Source organism: Rhinolophus hipposideros, assembly GCF_964194185.1.
Source record: "Rhinolophus hipposideros genome assembly, chromosome: 6".
Lineage (NCBI taxonomy): Eukaryota > Metazoa > Chordata > Mammalia > Chiroptera > Rhinolophidae > Rhinolophus > Rhinolophus hipposideros.
In genome coordinates this window covers 639,592-664,052 of record NC_138052.1, presented here as the reverse complement: position 1 = coordinate 664,052, position 24,461 = coordinate 639,592, and the positions used below count along the sequence as shown (strand labels likewise).

General features: G+C 37.0%; 1 protein-coding gene across 6 annotated transcripts in view; it reads left to right on the top strand.

The window, feature by feature from the left end:
- Positions 1-24,461, top strand: part of WDR33 (WD repeat domain 33) — a 105,348-nt gene that overhangs the window by 52,327 nt on the left and 28,560 nt on the right. For all 6 annotated transcript variants that reach the window (XM_081051884.1, XM_081051882.1, XM_081051881.1 and 3 more), the window contains exon 7: positions 527-624. In XM_081051884.1, the coding sequence (XP_080908010.1) occupies positions 527-624 (98 nt within the window). The remainder of the gene's footprint in view (positions 1-526; positions 625-24,461) is intronic.

Genomic DNA, 24,461 nt, shown 5'->3' with positions numbered 1-24,461 from the left:
ATCTTTTAAATAAATTGGGAAACATCTTATGTAGGCATGTTTAGCATCCAGTCCTTAAATAGCCTGCCCGAATTTTTTCAGTTTGTTAGTTCATGAAGTGTTTGAGGCAGAAGCTGATGCTAACTTTTTGAGCAGTGTTCCTATGTGATTTAAGAGACTGTTTCCAGGAATATTGCAGAAACAATTCATTTAGTTTGTACACTTAAACGAGCTCCATGTTTTCTGTTGGTACGATAGGAAGTAGTATGCTATGGGGGGCATGGCTAGCGTTAGTAGTAATAATACACTTGTAAAGTGCTCTGATACTGGTGATGGAACCCTAAGAAGCAACTACTCTATTGAATTCTTCTTTTGATGAGATGCAATTGTTAGCTGACAACGTTCTCTTTAAGGCGCCTTCACTGTTGGATACCTCCCTCTTCTATTTATAACGCAGCACACTGTTTTTATTTTTCCCTGTCTGAGAAGTGCAGGTAATCTGTTAAATGCTGACTTCTTTCCCCTGCTGTGTGTCTTCATGTAACAGTTTCTCACCCACGGATAATAAATTTGCTACATGCTCTGATGACGGCACTGTTAGAATCTGGGACTTTCTTCGTTGCCATGAGGAAAGAATTCTCCGAGGTACGTGTACTAACAGTACTGATTGGAATATTTAAATAGGGAAAGCATTTGTGGTTAAATCTTCACAGTGCCACAATGCCAGCTTTACATCTCCATTCAATTTTCTTACATATACACCATCTTAGTCAGGCTCTTTAAAGAAACCCAAACTCTGGTTCACAATCATTTTGTAGATTTATACTACTAGTGTTATCTTTGAATTCGTTGAGCTATAAATTAAATACAATTGTTCCCCTTCTTCACCCTCTTCCCCCCAATTACTTGCTTATCTGTATGCATCTTTTAGGGCTGTATTCCTTTTCCTGTCTTGTACCCAGGATATCTTTCTCCAACATACTGACACTAATTTTATTTAGATAGTTCACATTCTCCTGGCAGTTTTTTTACAACGTGAATCAACTGAGGCATTAATAGCTGCACTTCTTAGTATTGCTGTTTCTGAAAGCTGCTAGTTTGTCAGTATATCACATTTGTACTACATGGCCCATTTGTTACTAAATTTTGGAGGGATTCCTTGTTTACTTTCATTGATATAGTTATAAACTAAACATCTTACAAAAGAAGTCCATATTTTCACTTGGCTTAGCTTAGTTTTAGACTCATAAAGCAGGGCTGTTGAAATACTAATGGTATGTCACCATTTATGAGAATTCAGTGGTGTTAGAGTTACGGAATTAACTATGTTTTACATATGCAATACAAACATTGAAACACAAACATTTATCCTTCTAGCTAAATCTCGTTAGATTATCGTTAACTACGGAAGGTACTTTTCTCAAGTGCTTCATTTGAATCTGTCCTGATTTAACCAAGAGGACATTCTATCCCATACTCTGGATTTCAGTATGCCATGCAAGTAACAGCTTCATCTGGTACATAAATGGCTGGGGGAAGTATGGGTGCCATAGACATTGGGTGTCAAGGAATTACGGTTTCGGAATTTCCCCTTCTGTTCAAGAGTCAGCAGAGTTAGTTGTCTTGGTTGAATTGTAAGTTTTTTACAACTTTTCTGAGCTTTATTTGCAGCATATAGTGTTGATGCTTTCTAGACAAGAAAATAAATGCTCTTGATATTTAACCCATACTTCAAGCCAGTATTATTTTTTTAAATCACGTTTGCTTACACACTCCGGGTCTTGCACGCCCTGTGTGGGTTCATCCATAGTACTGCATCGTGGTAGCTAGCGTGAGGACCTAGTACCTACCAGATTGAAGGGGTGTCCTCACTATGGGGGTCACACTATTGTACCACACCTGAACTAGATGGAGTCTGAAATCATCGAGTCTGAGTTGTGTTATGGGTGAGTACCATGACCCAGAAGGTTTAAGTGACATGTTTAATGTAAAATAAGTTTCGAGCCAGGACTAGAATCTTATCACTTAACTCCTAGGCTAATGCTACACTAATGTTGCATCTTTTTTCACTATTAGTAGAAGTGTTAGCTATTAAATAGAAATAAGATAAATAACTTTTCTAGGCTTTGAAAATCCTAAGAATATAGAGGAAACAAACTAATTTATTAAAAGCGATTCTGGACTATTCAAAACAAATTCATTTTACAAAAGGCTAGGACTAGAATAACTGGAGTCCGATAGAAAATCACTATGCATCTTAGATGAAAAAAAAGAAAACCTACTATATGATAACATTTTCAACCCCAATTTCCAGTGAAGTGTTACTCAGTTTGGGTAATGAAACTATTTCTAAATAGTGCTTAAGAACTTTTCCTCTGAAATTTAGAGTGTATGTGAGATGTTAACTAGCAGTTAAATATTTTCATATTTGAGTCCAGGTGAATTTGGATAAACTGGGTGCTAAACCACTACCTGTCCTTAAAAACTACACCAATATCATGTCTATGTTGATTAAAAGTTGAGTTTTATTGTTTCTGGAGGGGCTCTTTTTAAGTTTTTACTATGGAAATTTCAAACATGCACTTCCATGTACTTTCAGGATTTCTGTTCTAACATTCATGTTTTTTGCTTTAAAAAATATTTTACTCACTTTATGAGTTTTTTCTTAGTTTCTCAGTGAGTATATGCAACAAATATGATTATTTTAAATCAAGTTAATTTTACCGCTCAAGTAGTAGTTCTAATAGCAGGCCTGGTATAGTAGATGAGTTATTAGACTCCAAGTATCCATTTTCCGTCATTCCTCGTTTTTCTGAATTTTCTGAACTTTAGAGATAATTATACAATGATGAAACCAATGTTGTTATAATTTTCCTATCCTTCACTTGGTGGGTTGGGGGTCAGGGGTGATGGATCTCTAGTTCCTAAAGTCGGACACATGGGGATAGGACATGCGGGGTCACAAAGCTCACAGACCCTGCACCATCGGGCAGGTGTCCGTACTGTGCCTCAGGCCCTCACTTGAGACTGAGGGTTAAGAAAATCCAAGGAGGTTTGGTTGGAAAAGGAGGTTTGTGATCATGTAGTCCAACTCTTTATCAAATACTTACCTTTCTGCATCATTCCTAAAAAGCAGTCTTCTACTTACAAACATTTTAGTGATACAGTATTCTCTACCTCACACAAGTCCCTTTTCCAATTTTAGATAGCTCTAGTTTTCAGAAAGTTCTTGTATTATGTCAGAAATCTGCTTCCTTACAACTTCTCCTGCCTTCTGGAACATGATTAAGTCTGTACTCTCTTCTACACAGCAATTTCTGAGTGTTTGCAGACAGCTTTCATGTCTTCTGAATGAGGTCTTTCCGCTGTAAGCATACAGAACCCCATGCATGGCAGAAGCCAGGGTACCCGACTGTTCAGTCCAAAATTAATTGACCGTCATTGTTTGTGTCCTTTCTGAGGCTGTTTTTAAAGCTTCTTGGAAAAGGAAGAAGTCACACGAGAGAAAGTAATCGGTATTTTTAAGGTAATGATGAGCATAGATCTGTTGTCAGGAGACTTGCTACTCAGAAGGCCGCGGTGATTGGTCCGTAGGTAGGAAAAACAGGCACTTAGGAGACTGAATATAGCGCAGCATTGAGGAGTCCATGTATATGTCTGTCAAGGTGCAAGTTGGCGTAATTTACACACTTTTATCCTTCTAGTATGAGTCACAGCACCCAATTTGTGTACTGTGATTGAAATAACATTTAAGCACCAGGAGTACACGGGCCTCTAGGTTACTGATGTTTATACATTTGACTTCGGGTGAAATAGACCCATTAAAATCAGTTTATTTCGTTAGCATAGGCTGTACATGCTACCACAGGTAGACTTTTTTTTTTCTTTTTTTTTTTTTTAAGTTATGACCCCATCCTCATGCTTAAAGTTTAGTGGGGGAGGTAAGATATTTTCACAAATTTAAGATGTTGGATAATATGGGAGTAGAGTCATGACAGTGTTAGAAGTGTAGTTTTGTCAGTGTATAGTTAGAAGCAGATCACTTATGACTAGCTAAAATGTAAATGAGAAGCGTTGAAAACATGGAATCAGTAAGAATACTGACATTGATTTTTGTGAGAAGCGTAATATCCTTGAAAAGAATCCAGTCTGCAAGTTTCAGTGTGATTGAATTTTGTTTTACCTTCCTGATTTTAGCAACAGTAGCTGACACATTATACTTACTATGTATCAGGCACGTTATAAGTACTTAATTTAATCTTTCTAATAACCCTATGAGATAAACACTGTTTATTCCACATTTTATAAATGAATAACCAAGGTAGGAAAAAGTTAAGTAAGCCTGCCCAAGGTCATATAGCTTGTAAGTGGAGCTGGGGCTAGGATTTGAACTCGGGTTATTTGGCTCCAGAGTTCACACTCTTACCCACTGTTAAACTGCCTCTTTTGTGTTTTAAAAGTATCATCAGCATGGGTGTCTGATAATTAGCAGTATGTTTTCCTGACCCATGATGACAGAATTGTAGAGTTGTTTTGGAAGAGGAGAGGAGAGTGGGTAGAGAGAACTCTTTTAGGTATTCAAGTTCATTTTCTTTAATATTACTCCTCTAGGTTATAGGTTTTCAATGTATGATATAGTTAACAACAAAAATTTAATTCAATAGTTCAAACTTCAAATGGATTATAAGATACACACTGGGTTGTATAAATAGAACGTGGACATAAGGGGTTATAGTAAGACTCAGGAGGTACGATCTGTTCGCAGTTTTCAAATATAGCACTCATGGAGAGGAAATGAACCCGAGGACACGTAGCTTAGTAAGTGCTTGTGTATCCCTTCCTGATTGCATTTGACTATGGTTTCTAATAAAGGAGATCAACCCGCCTGCAAAGATATGTTGGTTCAGCAGTGTGGTTTGAACTGTGTTTTATGTTTACAAAGTCTGAATGTTCCAAAAGTCTCGGATGCTTTTTATTGGAAATAATTTCACTAAAGTAAAATTGGCAGACCACGTAGTTTATGATTAAAGGACCTAAGTTACTCTTTTACAAAACATTCCGTAAAATCCTGTCTATTCTCCCCAAGATGAAAAACAGAAACACCCAGCTTCCTTTAAAATAGCCTGTAGTAGGATAACTCCTTCCAATAATATAGTCTGTTTTAGTATTACAAGCACTTTAGGTACATCTCATTTCATCAGCCAGCCAACAACCACGTGGGCCCATTTTACCTAGGGACACCTACTACCTCTACCTGGGTTTTTTTGTTTTGAAGAAGAGTTTATTTAAGGCTCTTTCTCCTCTGTTCTCCTAAAAAGACTGGATCATAGTAGGTTCCCCTATGTAAATAACCTGAGTAAGAGAGGGAAAAAAAACTTAATACTGCGTTTCCCTGAAAATAAGACCTAGCCGGGCAATCAGCTCTAATGTCTCTTTTGGAGCAAAACCTAATAGTCTTATTTTACTGTAATATAAGACCTGGTCTTAGAGAATAGGATAGAATGCTGGGTCTTATATTAATTTTTGCTCCAAAAGACACATTAGAGCTGATTGTCAGGCTAGGTCTTATTTTCGGGGAAACACGGTTTTACTTCGAAAGCCCATTTGAAGAAATTAGTGTAGTAAGGTCCTGAAATACTCATTTTTCTAAGGTGCGTTCACATTTTTACAGGAATTGTTTTAGATGTTTATACTGGGCCTTGTTCTTTCTATATCTGCACTTGTTTTAAATCTTGCACAGTATATATGGTGAAAACTTTGGCTTCTTGGGATGTCAGAGCTATATGTTGCTGCAATCTCATTTATGTTTTAATTGAGTCAAGAGCAGCTCCCAGACACACTTGTGTATAAACATTACAGTTTTTTGGCAGTGACAAATTACTGTGATTACTAATTTAGGCAGCTGATTTCAGGAAGAGCCTTTGCGTCTGTGAAACATTCTGTAATTGTCTGCTTCAGTTAATTTTGAGTAAGACTTAAAATTCAATTTGCTGATGAATTAGCTACCCTGTTCTACTGTAGAGCTTCCCATCTAATCAGGTCTTTGATAGCTTTTAGTTAAAATTCAGAGCTTTGGAAAAAGGTGATAAAATTAGAAAAATATATGATAAGCTTTTGGCTTGTTAGTGAGTAGGCCCTTTAATAAAATATAAGGTAAAAATATTAAGTTGTTGATGAGGGAGGTTAAGTACCCAACAGAATCTGTTTTTTTCATAGTTGCTTTTTTCCTTTACTCACTTTTTAATGATATACCAGAAAGTCATGTTAACATTTGATTTAAATCATATTTCAGGAATACTCTTAATTTCTCCACAGAGCACTATTAAGTCTCTTGACGCCAGTCTGCTGAGGCCTCTATGTTTGTTCCCCTTGAATATATTTTAATATAGTTCTCTTTGAGAGAACTATGTTTGATTACATGGTTTTAGAATAGCACATGTTACTTGGATTAGCACAGTGAATTGTATCTGCATTGACTTGCTGATGTTTTTAAATATTGCGTTGGTCTCTAGGGAACCCCAGGAAGGGGCCCAGACACTCCTGTGTATAAACAAGAGTGCCTTAGGACAGAGGAGATTGTGCTTCTCCACAGCCCAGTGTGCTGCTTTATTGTAACCCTCCCCTGAGGAGTGCATGCCTCTTGCCCATCGTTCTGAACTGGCAAAAGTACTGATGTCATGGAGAGTTCCAGTGGAAGAGGACACCTAGCTTAAAAAGTGGCTAACTTGTTGCTGTTTAGGGGCAATGTATATATTTTTCTCCTTTGTAAATTATCTATTCAAAAGTTGAACCATGAACATTCCCTGCACCTAGCATCACCTCTCCCTTTGCCTGACAAACATTGTGGGGGTCCCCACTCCATCGCCAGTTCTGTTTTGTCATAGGTGTAAAGGAAAAGTATTCCACCACTTTAAAACAGTTAGGAAATACTGAGAGAAATCAACATGAATGCAGACCCAAGGAGTACAAAGGTGAATTTTAGAAACTCCATACCAGGGAGCTCAATATTTTATGTCCAACAGACACTTTTTATGTATCATCAAACAAAAGTAATTTGTGATGCTAGGAGTCATCGAAGGTTAGAGTAGTAGGTCTTGGTCCTGTCAGGCCTAATGGACTGCTTTTTCTAATAAGTAGTTGGTGACCTCTACTCTGCTGAAATGAACTTCATTGATAATGGGTGCTGCACATCAACGTTTTTTAAAAGGTGCCAGTGCACACGTACACAGACTCTGAGAATAAAAATCTTACAAAATGCTCATTAAGGGACATATGATTGCTTTCATTTGAGAACTAGTAGTTTGGATAAGTCACGTCATGTTAAAAGAACCCAAGTTTTGTAGAAGTACTGGTGGGGTTCGAGGAAATTGTAGCCAAACCATAGGCAATCTTTTGAACTAATCTGTGGGTCATGGTAGAACATGGCTTTGTATCTGCATGATGGAAAGGTCATTACCAAAGTAAGTTTTCACTGGATGTTTGTTACCTTTGTGGCAAGTATTCAGGGTGCTGTAGGATCTTTACTTGGCCTCCGCCCCTTTTAACATATTTTAATAATCTGGATGGCTTGCCTTGGACATTTACAGGTGATTCAAAATTACAAGTTCTTTAAATGTCAGCATTCAAGAAGACATTGTGATGGTATACTTAATACAAACTTAACATGTAAAGTTTTAAATAGAAATAAATGTAAAGTCTTGTACTCAGGTTTCAACCTCAATGCTAGAATTTGTTAGATTGGTTTGGGAGAGTTCATATAAAAGCGATGGTGGGTTTTGTTTGGATGATTAGTGTGAATTCTTGAAGTGTCATGGCCCTCCCCCACTTATTAAAAATGGATGTTTAGAATGGAGGCATTTAATTATTGAATGGAGATGATCAGAATGGGGAAAGGTCTGAAAATTGTAAGAATAAAGGGAAGTTTAGTACTCAGTTTGGATAAGAGAGACTGAAGAGAAGTTTAGTCATTTTCAAATATTAAAAGGGCTTTGTATGAAAGTAGGATTGGGTTTATTGTATATAGGTCTAGAATATAGGGTGGAGAGGATATATATAGGACATCATATTTGGATTTAATTATGGAAATTTGTTCCTATAGAAAGATAAGAGAGTGGACTGTTGTGTGAGCTACTGTTGTGCTGAAATTGTGCTATGGTCAGCTTGCCAACTGTCAGCGAGACTGTGGAAGACCTTCCCTTTTCAGACAGATGGTTTGATTTCATAATAATTAATCTAAATTAACTTATGTGTTAACTGGTTTCATGTTTTAGGACACACTCAAAAGTCTGAAAGTCAAGCATGTGGATACATTCATTACAAAGGATGTATCCCATGAGGAAGTGTTGCCAACTTCTGGTCCAAAGTTTTTTTGAGACTTTAGATCATTTTATTAACCTTATTGTTTGAAGTAGTGAATGGAGCTCAAAACCACCTAACCTTTTAAAAAATATTTTAAAATATTTATTTATACTTTTAAATTATATATATACATATATATATACACACATACATATATATGTGTACACACGTATATAGTAAAGTGCAAAAATCTTAAATGCACACTATGGTGTAGTTTAGACTTTCAAAGATATTTTCATTATATTATTTTTCCCCTTTTTCTACTGTTCAAGTTTATTTTGTGATCTTATCATCTCACTTTCCCTTGTGTAGAGCTGTCTTCATTTCCTTCCCTTGATTTGCCACTATGCTTTTTTGAAAATAATGTTTTATTATTACTTTTTCTTATTAGTATCCTTTACTAGTTGTGGACACACTCTTTTAGTTGTCTACTAAGAGAACACAACAAAAGTCAGTATGTAAAGAGATAGTAATGTATATTATTACAATCAGAGGCTGGATGTTAGTCACAGTTGTAGCTCTCTGCAGCTGTCTGCAACTCACATTGTTGTCTGTGTCCTCCCTGTACCATGGGGGTTAATTATAGTGCTGCCCTTACTGAGTTGTTGTGAGAATTAAATGGGTTGACGCATGAGAAGCATCCAGTCAACGTCAGCTCGTATTATGTCATTTTCACGGCTAATTTAAGAGCTGCTTCCATCCATATCTCGGCGTACTTAAGCATAAAATTGATTATTTCAGAAGTATATTTTACTTTCCTCACTTAAATTTTTTCAGCCATTATCATTAGTCATTACAGATAGTCCATAAATAGGACCACTTGTTTAAACAAAGTTGCCATGGTTTTCTAATGTTTTCAAATGTAAAAATTTGAGCACTTAAAATTGACCTTTGTAAGATCTCATATGAAAACATTTAAAGACTGTACTTTGTTAGATGAATCAAGTACTCAGTGATTAGCCTCTGTGGTCAAGGTATTGTGCACGGTTCTTTTGTCTCTGTACTTCATAAGACATGGCTTTGTCCCTTCAACATCATTTCCAACAATTCCCCTAGTTCTTTCATGTCTTCACATATGTTTTGTGAGTTGCCGCGTGCCGTGAACGGCCGTGCTGCACACCCTGAAGCCAGCAGTCCTCACAGCCCTCACTGTAGCCAGCAGCGGCCCCTGGTGTCTAGGCTGTGTCCTCAGGATAGCATTTGTTTTTTTCTGGGGGAACGAATACGTTTTTTCCTATTAACCACATTTAACCAGAATAATTTCTAACTCCATTTAGTAATAAAGTTGGATGAGCTAGTGATAGATAGCTCTGGTAAAATATCAATTCTGTTTGGCATCTTCGGTGAGTAATGTGATCAGCAGGAAGTTAGGAGTCTTGGGGAAAGTGTATGCTACATATTTTTTGTCACAATGGACAAGACTTAAACATAGGCGTCTAATGTCACTGTTTGGGCCTTGTAAAAACCCTGTCCCCATACCTTCAAACTGGCCAGCTGACAGCAGACTGACTGGGTGTAATCTCTTGTGTTCCCAAGGTCTTTGGTGGGGTTTGTTGCAGGCAGGGAACTAAATCCTCACCTAGGCTGTAGCAGATACAGGCCGACTGATAAAGTGATTGTAAGATCAAAAAGGATGATACTAAAGGAGAGAGTAGGAATGAAAGAGCATCGTTAAGTTTAGTGATTTCTAAACTTAAATCCTGTTTCTTGCTTGAGATCATACAATACAGTGCCCAGTTTTAATGTTCTTTCATAGGCCCTGAACATTAAGTATTTCAAAAGTTGGGTGTTACTAATGTTTTCCTATATTTTATAATGATCAAATCAGATCATTTAGTTTTCAGGAATTTATGGAAACTATTCCATTTACATTTTTTTCAAGTTTATCAGCTTGATTTTTGAGAGCATTTTTAGTTTTACAGATTTAATGTTTTAATGTGTCAGACATGTAAATTACCAAAGTTCTTTTGGGTAAAAATAAAATGTTTATTAAAAATCTTCCAGGAGTATTTGCTAGGCATTTTATTTGGTTCATTAAATTCTAGCAGAGAAATTATTAAGCCAACTACTATAGAGTACTTCTAACTTTTTAAATTAACTGTTTTAACTATAGTTTTTATATTTTGGTCCTTTTTTAAAAAAGCAAAACAAAAATATCTGCTGTCCTCCCACAGTGAGGAAATGCGAGGATAACACAGTTCTGATTTAGGAACTGGATATTAGGAAAGGCCATGAAATGATAGGTGTTTGCCAGACTCCACACGTCAGTGGAGAGTTTCAGTCCTGGAGGAGGGTACCCGGGACTGGGGTCACTAACAGGGTAAGGTCTGGACTGTGAAGAGATTTGTCAGCATCGTGCTGTTTTTTTCGTCGTCATTTTTGAATCACATTTGAGTTTAATGTGTGCTAAAATTCACTGGGCAGTAAATCTACATTTCTTAAAAAATGTAGAAGAGACTTACAGAGGAGGTTGGGCTTACTTGGAAAGGTCAGTCTTATCAGATTACTTCTCATGCCTAATATAAATACAGGTTAAAGGTTATAAACCTACTATAAAATTTAATATGAATATTTAGGTCATTTTTCCCTAAAATATCGTTGAATACGTTATCCACCACAGTGACTCAGGATGACCACAAACTTTCTTTTCTGACTGTAAGTTACAGACATTACTTGGTACAATAAATGTTGTCTGTGAAGAAGTTTTTAAATGCTTGTTAAAGGCTGATTCTCGTTATACTGACGTCATGGGTGTTTTGACTCCTGTTGCATCAGAAGATGAGTTGGAATCAGTGCTCCTCCTCCTTGCTGAGCAACCAGTTTTCATGGCCCGTAAAGAGTAAGTACAGGGAGGTCAGGTTGTAGTATCTGCCACACCGCATGTGCCACAGAGCTAGAAGGCAGTGGTGGGGACAATGTTTTCTCTCAGCCAAACACTACACATGCCAGTTCCTCAGCAGTGCTGCGCCCTTGAAGACAGTGACTCTCCTGTCTGAGACCTCACACTAAAGCTGCAAACTTCCACCTCCCAGCTCTGGCGGGGAGGACACACGGGGCACTTGGGGACTGGCATGTCCCACCCTGGCCGGCCCCTGCATATTTGAGCCTTCCACTGTATCTAGAAGGTTGGTAATGGTCGTGGTTTCCCAAAGGTTATTTTTTTAAAGCTGATTTTATAGCTGACAATTAAAAGGGTATTTTTGCCTTTTGTTTGTAGCAGAGAAGGACTTTTTTATTCCCTTCAGGTTCTTCAAGGCTTCTGGTTTTTAACTTTTGTGTTAAACATATAAATACATTAGCTTTAAAATACATTTTTTGGACATGTGCTCGCTTCGGCAGCACATATACTAAAATTTTTTGGACAAAATGCTCATTTTAGTGTATAGTAGATTTGTTTGTGTTGTAGAAACTTGTTTGTTCTAAGGTAGTGTTCTTGGTTTTTCTTCGCTGGTGGATGTGATAAATACTTAACAAAAACGACACATTCAGCTGCGGAGTGGGACATTTTGCACATTTCAAAGATCAGTGAAAGACGCATGAAAATTTTGCTTCACTTTCTTCTCACAGCTAACCTATTATCTAGATTTTTTAGTAATTATGGTGAGCACTGTTTTTATTATTACTATTATTATTATTATTTTTAAAAACACCCTCTTCCACCTTTTCCTTACACTTTTGGCTCAATTGTCAGTTATTTTCTTGAAATCCTTGATTTAAAGCACTTCTAGTCTGGGTGTAGCGCACAACTTGAGCTTGCCTCTGATGGAAATGACTGGATGAACTCAGTGTCCTAATCAGTTTGGCTAGATAGGCTTTTCCTGTGCCTTACCAATTGTCAGTATGATTGTCAGTAATGCGAAACTTCATCTGAACTTCTCAACACATTTTAAGCATGGTCTTCATGTCAAATGAAAAACTGGAAGAAATCTTATACCAAAGTCATCCGAAGCTGCCCTCTCTGTGAACTGTGAGATGTGTATTAGTAAGCCATGTATTTGAGCTGTTTTGTAACTGTAGGACATTGAGTCATATTCTTATTCCAGCATTAGTATTCGTGTCAGTACCCTTCAGTTGAAGTTCACCAGGAACACACTTGTAGTTGAACACATTGGATTTATTACTCGTTGCAGCAAAGAACACAGACCGTAGGGAACCATGGAGTGTCTCAGTAAGAGGATGTTATAAAGATTGTATTATAGGATTGGGGTTTGGGGTAATGTGGCTGAGGGTTCAAGGAAAAGAGGGCTGTCACTTATTTAGCATAAGTAGTGTTTGGTATTTTGTGTGTTGTGCGGTGACCTTGTTTTTGTCCTCTCCATGGTCTCAGAATGACTTAAGTTGATACCGCTGTGTAGTGAGATTGTCCAAAAGGAGAGCAAAATGGTTTAGCTGTAAATGTCAGATCAGTTTGTAATAGCATTGGGGCTTAGCTGTGAGCATCAGATTAGTTCTCAGAGGTCAGGGGCTGCTTTTTTGTTTGTTTGTTTGTTTCTCAAAAGCATAAATCCAACTGGCTTCTCACAATGTAGGGACTAGCTGGGGGGTGCCAGGATTTAGTAGCAGTGATATATTGGGCATGTCACTGGAACAAGTTGCAGTGACACCAACAGTTAATGTTTTTACAAATGGCAATTGGGAAACATGTTGCACGTGCTGGTTTTCAGCCGATGAGTAGTAGTTAGTGGGTAAAATATTAACATGTTCATTTAAGGAAATAAAGCGATCTAGTTTTCCTGCATTTATCTCTCTGGGGGATCCTAGGGTTTATGCCACTAATCTTAGTGCCTAGGAATTAGTTTTTAGTGCTTCAGGAGTTGTTTCTTTACATCTGGAAGGAGTCAGCTGTTCATTTTCTATATTGTCTATGTTAATACAAAGCAGAAAATATCAAAGGGATTTGAAAGGTTAAGATTTATGAACTGTTATATCCCTTACAATTAAAAATTATAATTGTAGACGTCCTTGTAGACTGTCACATGTACCTAAGGCAGTAAAGGACCGTGTTGTCACAGCTCCACTGTCCAGCTTAGGTGTGTGCATCAAAGATCACTGAAAGGAAATTTGCATTTATTCATTTATTCAAACAATTGTAGTGTACTAGGTGCGAGGAGGGGTCAGTCATTCTTTTCTTCATGAGCAGTACAAGTGATGGTTGAGATTCTTGGTTTAAAAGCATTACTTTTAGTAATTTCTTAATTTCATGTATATTGTAAAATAAGCACTGTATCATATTATAGTACATAGAGAGTATCTGATTAATGAAATAGTTTTATAGTTTTTGTGAATTTAAAAATTGTAACTTTAAAGTCAGATATTTTTTGGAGCATCTGCTCATGCAAGTCTAGAGATACCTTTAAAATGTGGAGATTCAGAAAAAAATTTGTCTCCTAGTAAACTGCAAGATAGGCTTCTTGTGTTGTGTCTTCACTTTGAATAATAAATTGTGGATATTCTCCTTAATACTGAATCTTTATCATTTGGTAAAAACTGAGTAAGTTTGAAAGCTAGAAAAGCTGGGTTTGTAGTTAAAACATTAGTGTGAGTGCTTATTAAAAGTCTAGAGCACAGTAGTGTCACATGATTAGAGAATTCAAAATGTCCAACTCCATCTGACAAGCAAGACACAGTCACTTCATGTGATACTATAAGTTTTGCCATTGGTGCGTAGAATTTTCATGTTTTGTCATTTAAACTTCCATAGCTTCATGATAGCTGGGAACATTTTTGAGAACCTCAGAAACCTCTAAGGAAGAATTCAGATTGCAGAACTTTTTATGTCTTGGCCCTTTGGGTAGAGTAGTCGTAGCATCAGAATAAGGTTGATTTGGACCAAACTAAGGATAACTTTTCAGAATAAGGGTTTTCTCCTAAAGACTATTCCACACAGAACAATGTATTCATATTTGACTGTAAACAACCTACAATGAACTATTAGATTTTATTTACTGAGTACAGTTAGTACATGTTTTTGCATGGGAAAGGCATTCCAAAATCACCGTAGTTTTCAAGATTGGTAGGGACCTTCCGTAACCATTTTTATCTGTGTCTAAATTATATGTAGATGTGAGAATGTCCTGGTATAATTTAGGCACATAGATTTGTGGTACATTCTCTTGGTTAAAGTGCCTGGATAAGGTTTTGTGTTTTGAAACTAAATCGGTCTGAGCAGCAACCCACTTTCATAATCCCCACAAAATTTACTTTTAATATTATTTACTATAACCACTAGATGTGCATTTATGTCTTCTTCATAACTATCCACTCACCAGAAGGATTGATGTAGAGTAGTACCAGTTATAGTATGTCTTTTCAGAGTCAATGATGAGTGCAAATGTTTGTAATTTGTCATTTTTCTATAAAAAGGGTGGGATAAATTCTGTTTTGTGTATTGTTACCTTTAAATTTGAATGCCAGCAGAAGATAGTGTAATTTCTGTCCACAGTGGTTAGGTGTCAATGAAGAAGAAATTATTAATATTATTAAAGCCCTTCTCCAGCTGCTCCAAAATTCTAGGTACAGTCATAGTTTCATTTGGGGCCGTCTTTGGTTTTCCTCTGGGCTACTTTAAACATTACTCACCTGAGTCAGTTGGTCTGGCTTTGAATCCCAGCTCTGCCACGGGGCAAGTCAGTCTTCTCAGTTTGCGTTTCCCCCTCTGTATTGTGGGGCTGATGATAACCTACCTCACAGGGTTGTTGTGAGGGCCCAGCAGTGCACACAAGAAGGCACTTCTCACGTTGTAGGCGTGAAGTAAATTTTTTTTTGCTTATGTCATATGTGCAAGGTAAGATGCTATAAAAAGGGTGAAGGGTGTAAAGAAAGTAACATTTAAGTTAATTTGATTTAAGAGGAGGTTGGAATTGATTAGGGGAAGGTATTATAAAGGGTTTGAGAGAAGCTTATACTAGATCAAGAGTTGGGAGGGGGTATCATATGACTATCCTATTTTCAGTAGTGATTCTTGGGTTTACAAGTATCACTGATAAAATTAATTGTATTGTAAGCCACATTTAAATAAATAACATTATGTTGAAATGGAACTATGACTTATTTTTAAAACTTTGTTATATAAGTCCTCATACTTTATATACTTCCACTGTCATCTCAGAACCACAGTATTACCTTAAGGCAATGCTTCACTCCCACCATTCCCCATGCACTGGCCCCCAAGTTCTGTTCTTTTCTTTTGTTTGGTTGCTTGCTTGTTTGTTTTTTGAATAGATTCTATTTCTGAATCTGTCCTGAGAACCAGTAGCTGTTTTTTTTTTAGTTCTAATTAGGTAAATTCATATTTGATGAGTGTAAGATACACTGAATTATTCTCTAGATTTATAGCAGAATATTCTTTCCATTGCTACTTTTTACTAGGTTTAAAATATCTTGAAAAAATATAAACACCAAAAAAATGATGCATGTTTGTGATGTGAATTGTTTATTTGGACATTTTTAATAGACATTTTAAGTTAGATCAAAATTAAATACTCCATTGTTAGAGAGATTTATATAACTGTCACTGTGGTCACATTGTAAGTTCTCATTCTATTTTTCTTCAGTCTTTGACTTTCTCCTTTTATTGTTGCGTTTTCTGAAAATGAGTAGTGAAAGAAAAATCATCTTTCAAGCACAGTTAAGGTTGAGAATCCTTCAACATTGCTTTGATTTTGTGTTCAGTGTGATGCCTGAAGATGAGAATAAAGACCAGAAATTGAGAGCGTGGTGGTCACACACCCTGACATCACTCGGCTCCCGCAGAGCACAGCCAGGCAGTGTCGCTGCAGACCCTGGCTAACAAGCATCCTCTGGGAAACAACACAGCTAGTGATTTATGTGTGGTTGACTGGCAAAGGCATGTGTAAACTGTGGTCGTGCACATACACAAATGTTTTCTTCAGAACACAGCCGTGAGACTGAAGCCCACTATCAGCATGTGTCTTTTAAGAAGAGCGCCCCCTAGCTAAAATGGATTCACTTTGATCTTTCCACATCTTGTCCTGTCACTAGGAAGATGGCAGAGGAATAAAAAAGCAGGCTGACTGCATTAACAATGACCTATACAGTGTATGACTTATACCTTGGCTTTGTGGCACCACCATTCCCTAATCAACCAAGCTGAAGACCAAATGCAACATTAAGACCCATGTTTTTCATCAGCCATGCAGGGCGTCAAGTATATTCTATGTATCCCATGGAAGTGAGATTTGGAGAGAACTGTAAGGTCGGACTCACACATTTCCACTATGCGCCATATGGAAGGCTGAGTTCTATGGTGCAACAGTGTTGGGGAAACGGAGGGGTGGCAAGGTAAGGACAGAATTGAGTGGGATTAATGTTGAAGCTGTTTTCTCGAGAATTTTTTGCCTTTTACAAAGGTAGTAAACATTTCATAAAAATATCAAACAATTAGAAGTAAAAAGTCAGTGTCTTCCACTTTTCCAATCTCACATTCAGAGTTCATCACTAATCTGTTAATAGTTTGGTGTGTATGTTTCCACAATTCTTATGCACATACAAAAAGTTAAAAAAAAACACCACTCACACAAAACTACATGAACTGGTACTGCGCTACATATATTCTTTTGCTGTTTGCTCCTCTCATGACTCACTATATCATGGTCATCCTTCCATAGCATTACTCCCACAGTCTTCTTTAGGTTACTGCTCTATAACATTCTGTAGTATGTGTTTCCCATAATTTATTTAACCATTCTCATTGATAGATGTTTAGGATTTGCAAGGGGTTTTTGCTAAGACACAGTTGTGCACTAAACTTCCTTGTATCTTTACATTTGTTACCACTCATGTAAATTTTCCTTTAGGGTAGACTCCTAACAATAAACTTGATGGATTAAAGAGTATGAACATTTAAACTTTTGGAAGATATTTCTGAGTTATCGTCACTGTCCTGGAATCATTAATGATAAAATTTAAGAATATTGTGGTGGTCTAGCCCAAAACTCTAGAGATAACATAGGATTTAACATTTTAGGAAATGTCCACCATTTGAAAATGCAACCTTATTTTAAAAATTATAAATAATATGCACACATGGTAAAATATTTTCTCCAACACCATGGAGGGATGGAATTTGAAATGTGAAAATCGGCCAGTCCTTTACTACTCCCCAGAGATAATCTTTTTAAACTAGTTTTTAAAAATTTATTCCTGTGGTTACCAATAGAATTTAAAATAATATATTTCTTGGTATTTCTGCCTGACAGTGTCTCTTCTTGTCATGAAAGATGAGGAATTTCATGTACCTTCACCTTCAACTGTCTGTCCCTTGTACCTCCTAGGTTTTGTTAGCATGAATTATAGTTATGCTGATGGTTTTCTTTATAGCTTTAAATGTTCTTCGGTCTTTATTTTTTGGGCCGCCAACTTTAGGCAACATTCCTTGACTCACCGTTATGTCACAGAAGGAAATCTATGCCCCTCGATGTCTGCCTCCTCCTCTCCCTTTTGTCTTCCTTTACTTAAACATTGTTTTGGATTTTTTAACCATTTAAAATTCTAAAAATGAAAACCAGTAAATAGCATTGCTACTAGGAGTGATACTACTGATTGCAGAACCAAGTAGTATGATTGAGTTTATAATAAACCCTATGACAGTTAGAAATTGTTCTACTTGAAGAATGTCAAGATCAAGTGAGAGTCTGTTTTCTTAAATCTGTCGTCCTATAAACTTGAAAATAACGCCACAATTTAGTTTGCTTTAGTTTTTCTTGCAAATTCTACTTTGTTTTTCTTAATGTCACTAAAAGCCTGTATCATAGCAAATTTTTTAATTTTGCAATTATAGTAAATGGATTTTATTTTTATTTTTGAAGATAATCTTTTCTAGGTTCTCTGATGTCCATTCTAATTTGGACTAATTATCTTCTGTGAATGTGATTGCAGTCATACTGGCATTTCTTTGCCTTCCCCATTAAGGCCACTTTTTTTTTTTCCATTTAGTTGAAAAGTTTCAAAAATTTTTTTCAGATTTGTTTTCACTTCTTGGGACGTAAATTTCAAAATTCTTATGTTTGGAGTGGTCTTCAGTTTGTTACCATACTTGCCTCATAGTTTGCCTAGGTAGACAATTCTTGCTTCAAAATGCTTTTCCCTCCGAATTTTGAAGGCCTCCATTATCTCCTATCTTTGCTGATGAGAAATCAGATGCTATTTTGAGTCTCATTACTTTGTACTTTGTTTCCCCGAAAATAAGACCTGGCTGGACAATCAGCTCTAATGTCTCTTTTGGAGCAAAAATTAGTATAAGTCCTGGTCTTATTTTACTATAATATAAGGCCGGGTCTTGTATAATGTAATGTAATATAATTAATATAATATAACATAATAATATAATATAATATAATAATAATATAATACTGGGTCTTAAATTAATTTTTGCTCCAAAAGACACTTTAGAGCTGATTGTCCAGCTAGGTCTTATTTTCGGGGAAACACAATAGGTAGCCAGGTTTTCCTCTCTGAACGTTTTTAAAAGGTCTGTATTTTATTTTTATACTGTGGGTGTAGGTGTATTATAAACTGCATCTTTCTTGGCTTGCTTTAACCTGCAATCTTAAATCTATTCCATTCAAATGCTTTTTCTTTGATTATCATTTTCCGTTGTTTCTGCGTGTTTTATGGAACTCTTAATAAATAAATGTTAGGCCTCTTGGAGCTGTCTACTTTGTATTATGTTTTCTTTCATTATTTTCTGTTTCTGTCTTTTCCTCTTAAGTATTGGGAGGTTTCTTTTATTTTCCAGAATACTGTCTTCAGTCATGCCCAGTCTGTTTATTCAGCCCTTCTGATGAAATTTTTACTTTATCAACTGTATTTAATTTCCAAGATTTAGTGGTTCTCTGGTCTTTTCATTTTTTTCTACTGACCTGTTTTGTTGTTTGTTTCTTTTAAATAAATATACCTCTTAAAACTTTTGGCACAGTAATTGAGGTGCGTGTTTGGTTTGATTTGGTCCATTCCTATTTGTTTTCTTTAGGATCTCTTAATCTGTTTCTTTAGGCTGATCTTTCTCTTTCCTACTCTTTGATTTTTCTCAAATCTCCAGTGATCCTTGGTTGACCAAAATATTTGCAGTGAGATTTGTACTGGTTAATATAAGTAGTTGTCTTGCATTTCTTGGGCAGTGGAGTAAGTCCATGTACCCACTCCTCCCCTGCGCAGCAGAACTCGCTGTGGAGAAAGAGTTCAGTGAGCTGGGTGTGGAAGGATACCAGGTGCAAGTGGGCAGCCACCACAATTGTGTTCTGAGGTGGAGTGCTTAGTTTATTTCACTCTTGGGTGAACCTGCTTTTCTCCTCTCTCCCCTGCCTCCTCCTCTCTCCAGTCTCTTTTTCTCTCCCCTCCCTTCTGCTTTCCTTCCTTCAGGGGCATAGTGTGGCATTGCCACAGGCTTTGTGCTGCTTTCCTTTCCAGCCTTAAATCCTGTGCTGGCGTTTCTTCCCAGACTTACTTGGCTTTGTTTAGAAGCAGTTGTCTGGCTTTAGCTGAGGCAGGTGTTCCATAAATGGGAAGTCAGGAGGGGCCGGGACAAGTTGCTATGTGGGGAGTTCTGTAATTGTCCTTCTTGCAGTGCCACAGCCTTTGTCACTGAACTGTGACGGAGCCTAGAGTCTTCTTAAGGCCCTAAAGCTGTCGGTGTATTTTGGTTTGTTTTTTTTTTTCTCTGTTCTGGCTTATTCATTAGTATGAGCCCATCTGTTTTTAGAGAATGCCCACATTTGGGTTGAAGTGTTTTGAAATTTTCATAAAATTTGTGGTCAGTATCAGTCTTGGAAAGTAAGTGCATCCATCATAATTCTTTTTTTTATGTCAGTCTTTCTTTATATATATATAAATATATATATATATATATATATAAATTTTATTGGGGAATACTGGGGAACAGTATGTCTCTCGAAGGCCCATTAGCTCCCAGTCAAGTTGTTGTCCTTTAATCTAATTGTGGAGGACGCAGCTCAGCTCCAAGTCCACTCCCCATTTTCAATCTTTGGTTGCGGGGGGCGCAGCCCACCATCCCATATGGGAATTGAACCGGCAACCCTGTTGTTCAGAGCTCGCGCTCTAACCAGCTGAGCCACCCCCCACCATAATTCTTTGATGGTGATTTTGTGATTTTGGAAGGGGCTCGCATGTATCACTTACTACATTCGTGGTTTCTTCCAAGACATAGTTCCCTTTCCACATTAGTGACCTTGAAACGATTTCCCTTCTCTCCTGGTTTTCTTCCTACTGCTATCATTTTTCCACTTCTTAAGAAATACTGTGTATTTAAGCTTTTAACCATGCATTTGAGGCTTACGGTATTCCATGACTGGGGGATTGAGAGGTAAGTGATCAAGTAAAATAGCTGAACGATAACTTGAGTTAAACCTAGTATTTGACCTGTAAGTTTTTCCCCTCAGAAATGAGTTAGTATTTAAAAATTAGAGTAAATGTATAGAGAATCAACATTTACTCCATAGGTATAAAAGGAAGTGATTGGTATTATCTTGGTATTGGAGATTGCATTTTAATCTAGTGGAATGTATAGTTACATCAAAAGTATCATCTGTTTTTCTTAGTTACTTAAAAACATAGTCAAAATAATGAAGGCAATGATGGTTCCTGTTTTAGATTTCCAGTTCTGAGAGACACACAGCACTAGATCAAGTCTATTACTTGGGGTGGAGGTTGGTTATTAGAACCCAGAGTTCTTTTCTCAGGGGTCATTTGAAAACAAATTAAGCAAAGCCTTAAAAAGTCTCACTTTGGGAATGTACCCTCAAAGTGAGCCATTTTCTGCCTTCCAATAGTAGTAACAGGTCTTGCTGGGTACCTAACTATGAAAAGACCTATCCCCAGATGAGTTTTTTCAGAGTAGAGATTGGATCCAAATAAGAGCTTCTATTGTTCAAAATGTATGCTAGGCATGATGCTAAGTGCTTCACTTAATTCTTAAGACAACCCAGTCATTGAGTAGTCTTCATTTTACACATGAAAATATTAAGGCTTAGCAAGAGTTAAGTGCATTACATAACTGGTAAGTGACATCTGAGGTTTAAACAGATCGGGTTTACTCCAAATTTACTATTAATATAAGATATGTAATATATAAGATATATATATATATAAAATATATAAGACAATATATAAGATATATATATATATAATGTAATATAAGAGCACTAAACATAGTTCCTACATGAATAAAATGATATTTAACATATTCTTTCCTTGATTCCAAATACAAGTGTTTTAACATTGTATCTGTGCTTCTATTGGAGAAAGCTCATCTCATCTCTTGGTTATTTCTTCCTATCAGAGGGAAGTATAGCAGATTGTATGTGGAAATGACAATTTTGTGATTCACTCTTGGTACTGCTGTACTGTTCAGTGTGGAGGGCAGAATGAAACATTGATTGCTTTAAGAAGACAGTTGTGGTTTTTAATACTATGTGTAATTTTTCTCTCTGGGCTTTTCATTCATTCATTCACTCAATAAAGTAAAAGAAGAGGCAGATTTTAAATACCACCACAAGGGAATACTGGTATTCTTCATAATACGTTTCATTTGAACTGTATAATATGTTTGGATTTTCACATTTCCTAACAAGCATTACTTGGTTTTAACATTTCTAAAATGGCAAAGGTTTTTCTTTTCTTAGGTCTAGGCAAAAATTTTTTGAAATTACCGTCTTCATTTCATGCTTACATTTATAATGAGGCTTTGGCTGGATAGAAAATTCTAGCTTCAGTTTTTCCCCCACTTTAGCACTGTCAGGAGTTTGTTCCACTGTCTTCTTGTGCTAGAGTTTTGATAAGTTTTATGGTAGTTTGGAATGTCCCTCAAATGGGATTTATCTGATGTTTTTCTCGTGATTGTTTTGTTTTTATGGGATTTGGGGAGGAAAATCACAGAGGTGAAGTGCCCTTTTCATCACATCAGAAGAAGGATGAATATTATCAACATGACTCGATGTTGACCTTGATCACCAGGTTAAGGCAGTGTTAATCAGAGTTCTCCGGTGTAAGGCTGCTCTCCTTCCGCACCCCGCCTTTTCCTGGAAGGCAGGCATGATGCCCACCCCACTTAGGAGTGGGGACTTGTGTTCTACATCTTTGAGGGGGGAGTAACTACATAAGTTATTTGGAATTATCGTGCATTAGAGTCAACTCTTTTCCCCCACTTATTTATTTATTCATTCAGTTATTTGTATCACTGTGAGCTTACTTTATTGGAATGTTTTTACTATGATGGAAACGAGGTAATATAACCAGCATCCAGTTGAGGTTTTCTGTTATCTTATTCTTTGAAACAGAAATGGAGATAATTATCAAGGTCTAATTGGGGTGTAATGCCATCTCAGGTTACTCATTTATAGAAAAAATTTGTAGTCATGGCTAGAAATTATACAGTCTGCTGGGGACCATGTGCTAGACACCCACCCCTAAGCAGTATTTAGGGGTTCACATAATCTTGGTCTGATACAGTAGATCTCCATATCTTTGCCGTTAGTTCTTTTCTCCCAAGAGGTGAGAAGTGGACAGGATCCCAGGGAGGCACACATGCCAACAACGTGCAACTACACCCCAGGAGATTCTGGCGAAGCTCAGAGACTCAAAGTACAGATGATGCTGTGTGAGCCTCTGACGGCCGTTGTCGACTTTGGCCAGGATTATTTGTTGCTTTTCTGTATCTTGACGTTCAGTTTTTAAAAAACTGTCTTTAACCTGGTGAACCGCTGTGAGTGAAGCACTTCACTTTTTTACCTCGTTTTCAGAAGGAAGATCTACGCTAGAAGTACCCTAAAGTATCATTTAAAATATCTCGTTTTCCTTTTTGGCTCTGCTCTTTCTTGTTTATGAAGGGGTTTCAGCCATGGCTTCTCCTCACTGTTGGCCAGGGCATGTGTTGGCCCTAATAACTCTTCTCTGAATGTAGCATAGGCACTACTGCTCTGTCTTGCAGTCTGGGTATTGCCAGGCTTCCACCATTCTTTCAAAGATTTGTTTGGGTTTTTATGTAGTCCTTCTAGTTTTTCAAATGATAACTGTCCACGTTTCTTCATCCCTCACGAGAATGCTGTACCATCGGGATATTACTGTTGAACTGTGAACGTGTGCAGAAACGCTTTCTAGAGAGCCTCTGACTGTCTGATCACACAGCCCCGGGTGCCCCTTCTCTGGTGAAGGACTTTGCAGCCGGCTTCTGCTTTGTGTGTGGGACACCACGTGTCTCCCATCCCAGACAAACGGCTGACGCGCTTCGTAATACTGGTGCTTAATACCCCACAATTGGAGAGTACAGTGGCAATGAGGTTCAAAGAATATTTGGTTGTTATATTCCTTCCCTTTAAGCTTCTTTGACGAATAGTCTCCAAAATACTCTTGTATTTATTTTCTTTGAATACTTTACTTTTTTTTACAAAGCCAACAAAGGGGAATTTGCTGGTTGGCATTAAACATGCTGCAAAGTTGCTTCTTTCTGGTTATTGTAACTGAAGAATATAGAGGATTGACTCACATTCTGTACACTCAGGCAGTGTTTTGGGAGGGAAAATATATAGATTTTCCTATTGGATCAGTCATCTTCGGGTTGTTTTTCTCCCTTTCTTAAGCCTCAAGATTTTTCTAAATATAATCTTCAAGCTTGACTCAAATGGAAATTGTACTTTGCTCTGTTTACACCCTTTCCCCCCACCTTATTGTGTAAGTTTAACAGCAGTCTGACATGTAAGTTTCAGCAAAATTTATGCCTACATATGTTTTTATTGGACTCAAGTTATATATTTAATCATATTCATAAAATTTTTTTCACTTTGATGCCAGTAGTTACATGGCATTAATCTTACGAGATTAATTTCAATTTTTAGCCTACTTGATAATTTAGGTCAGCCTTTGTTGGTCTTCCATGTAAATACATGATATAAATAAAAGCCATTTTACTTGCATATGCAAGTTAAATGTATGATTTAGGTAGGAGATTGGCAAATTTATGATATATCTGCCTCCTTATTCCATTTGAGTTTTTATGTTTGTATTTTGGGTGCTTTTCTGACACCATGCATTTCACCATTTTTTATAACCCAATAAACACTTTTCTGCTGCTACTCAGTTGTGAAATCCTTACA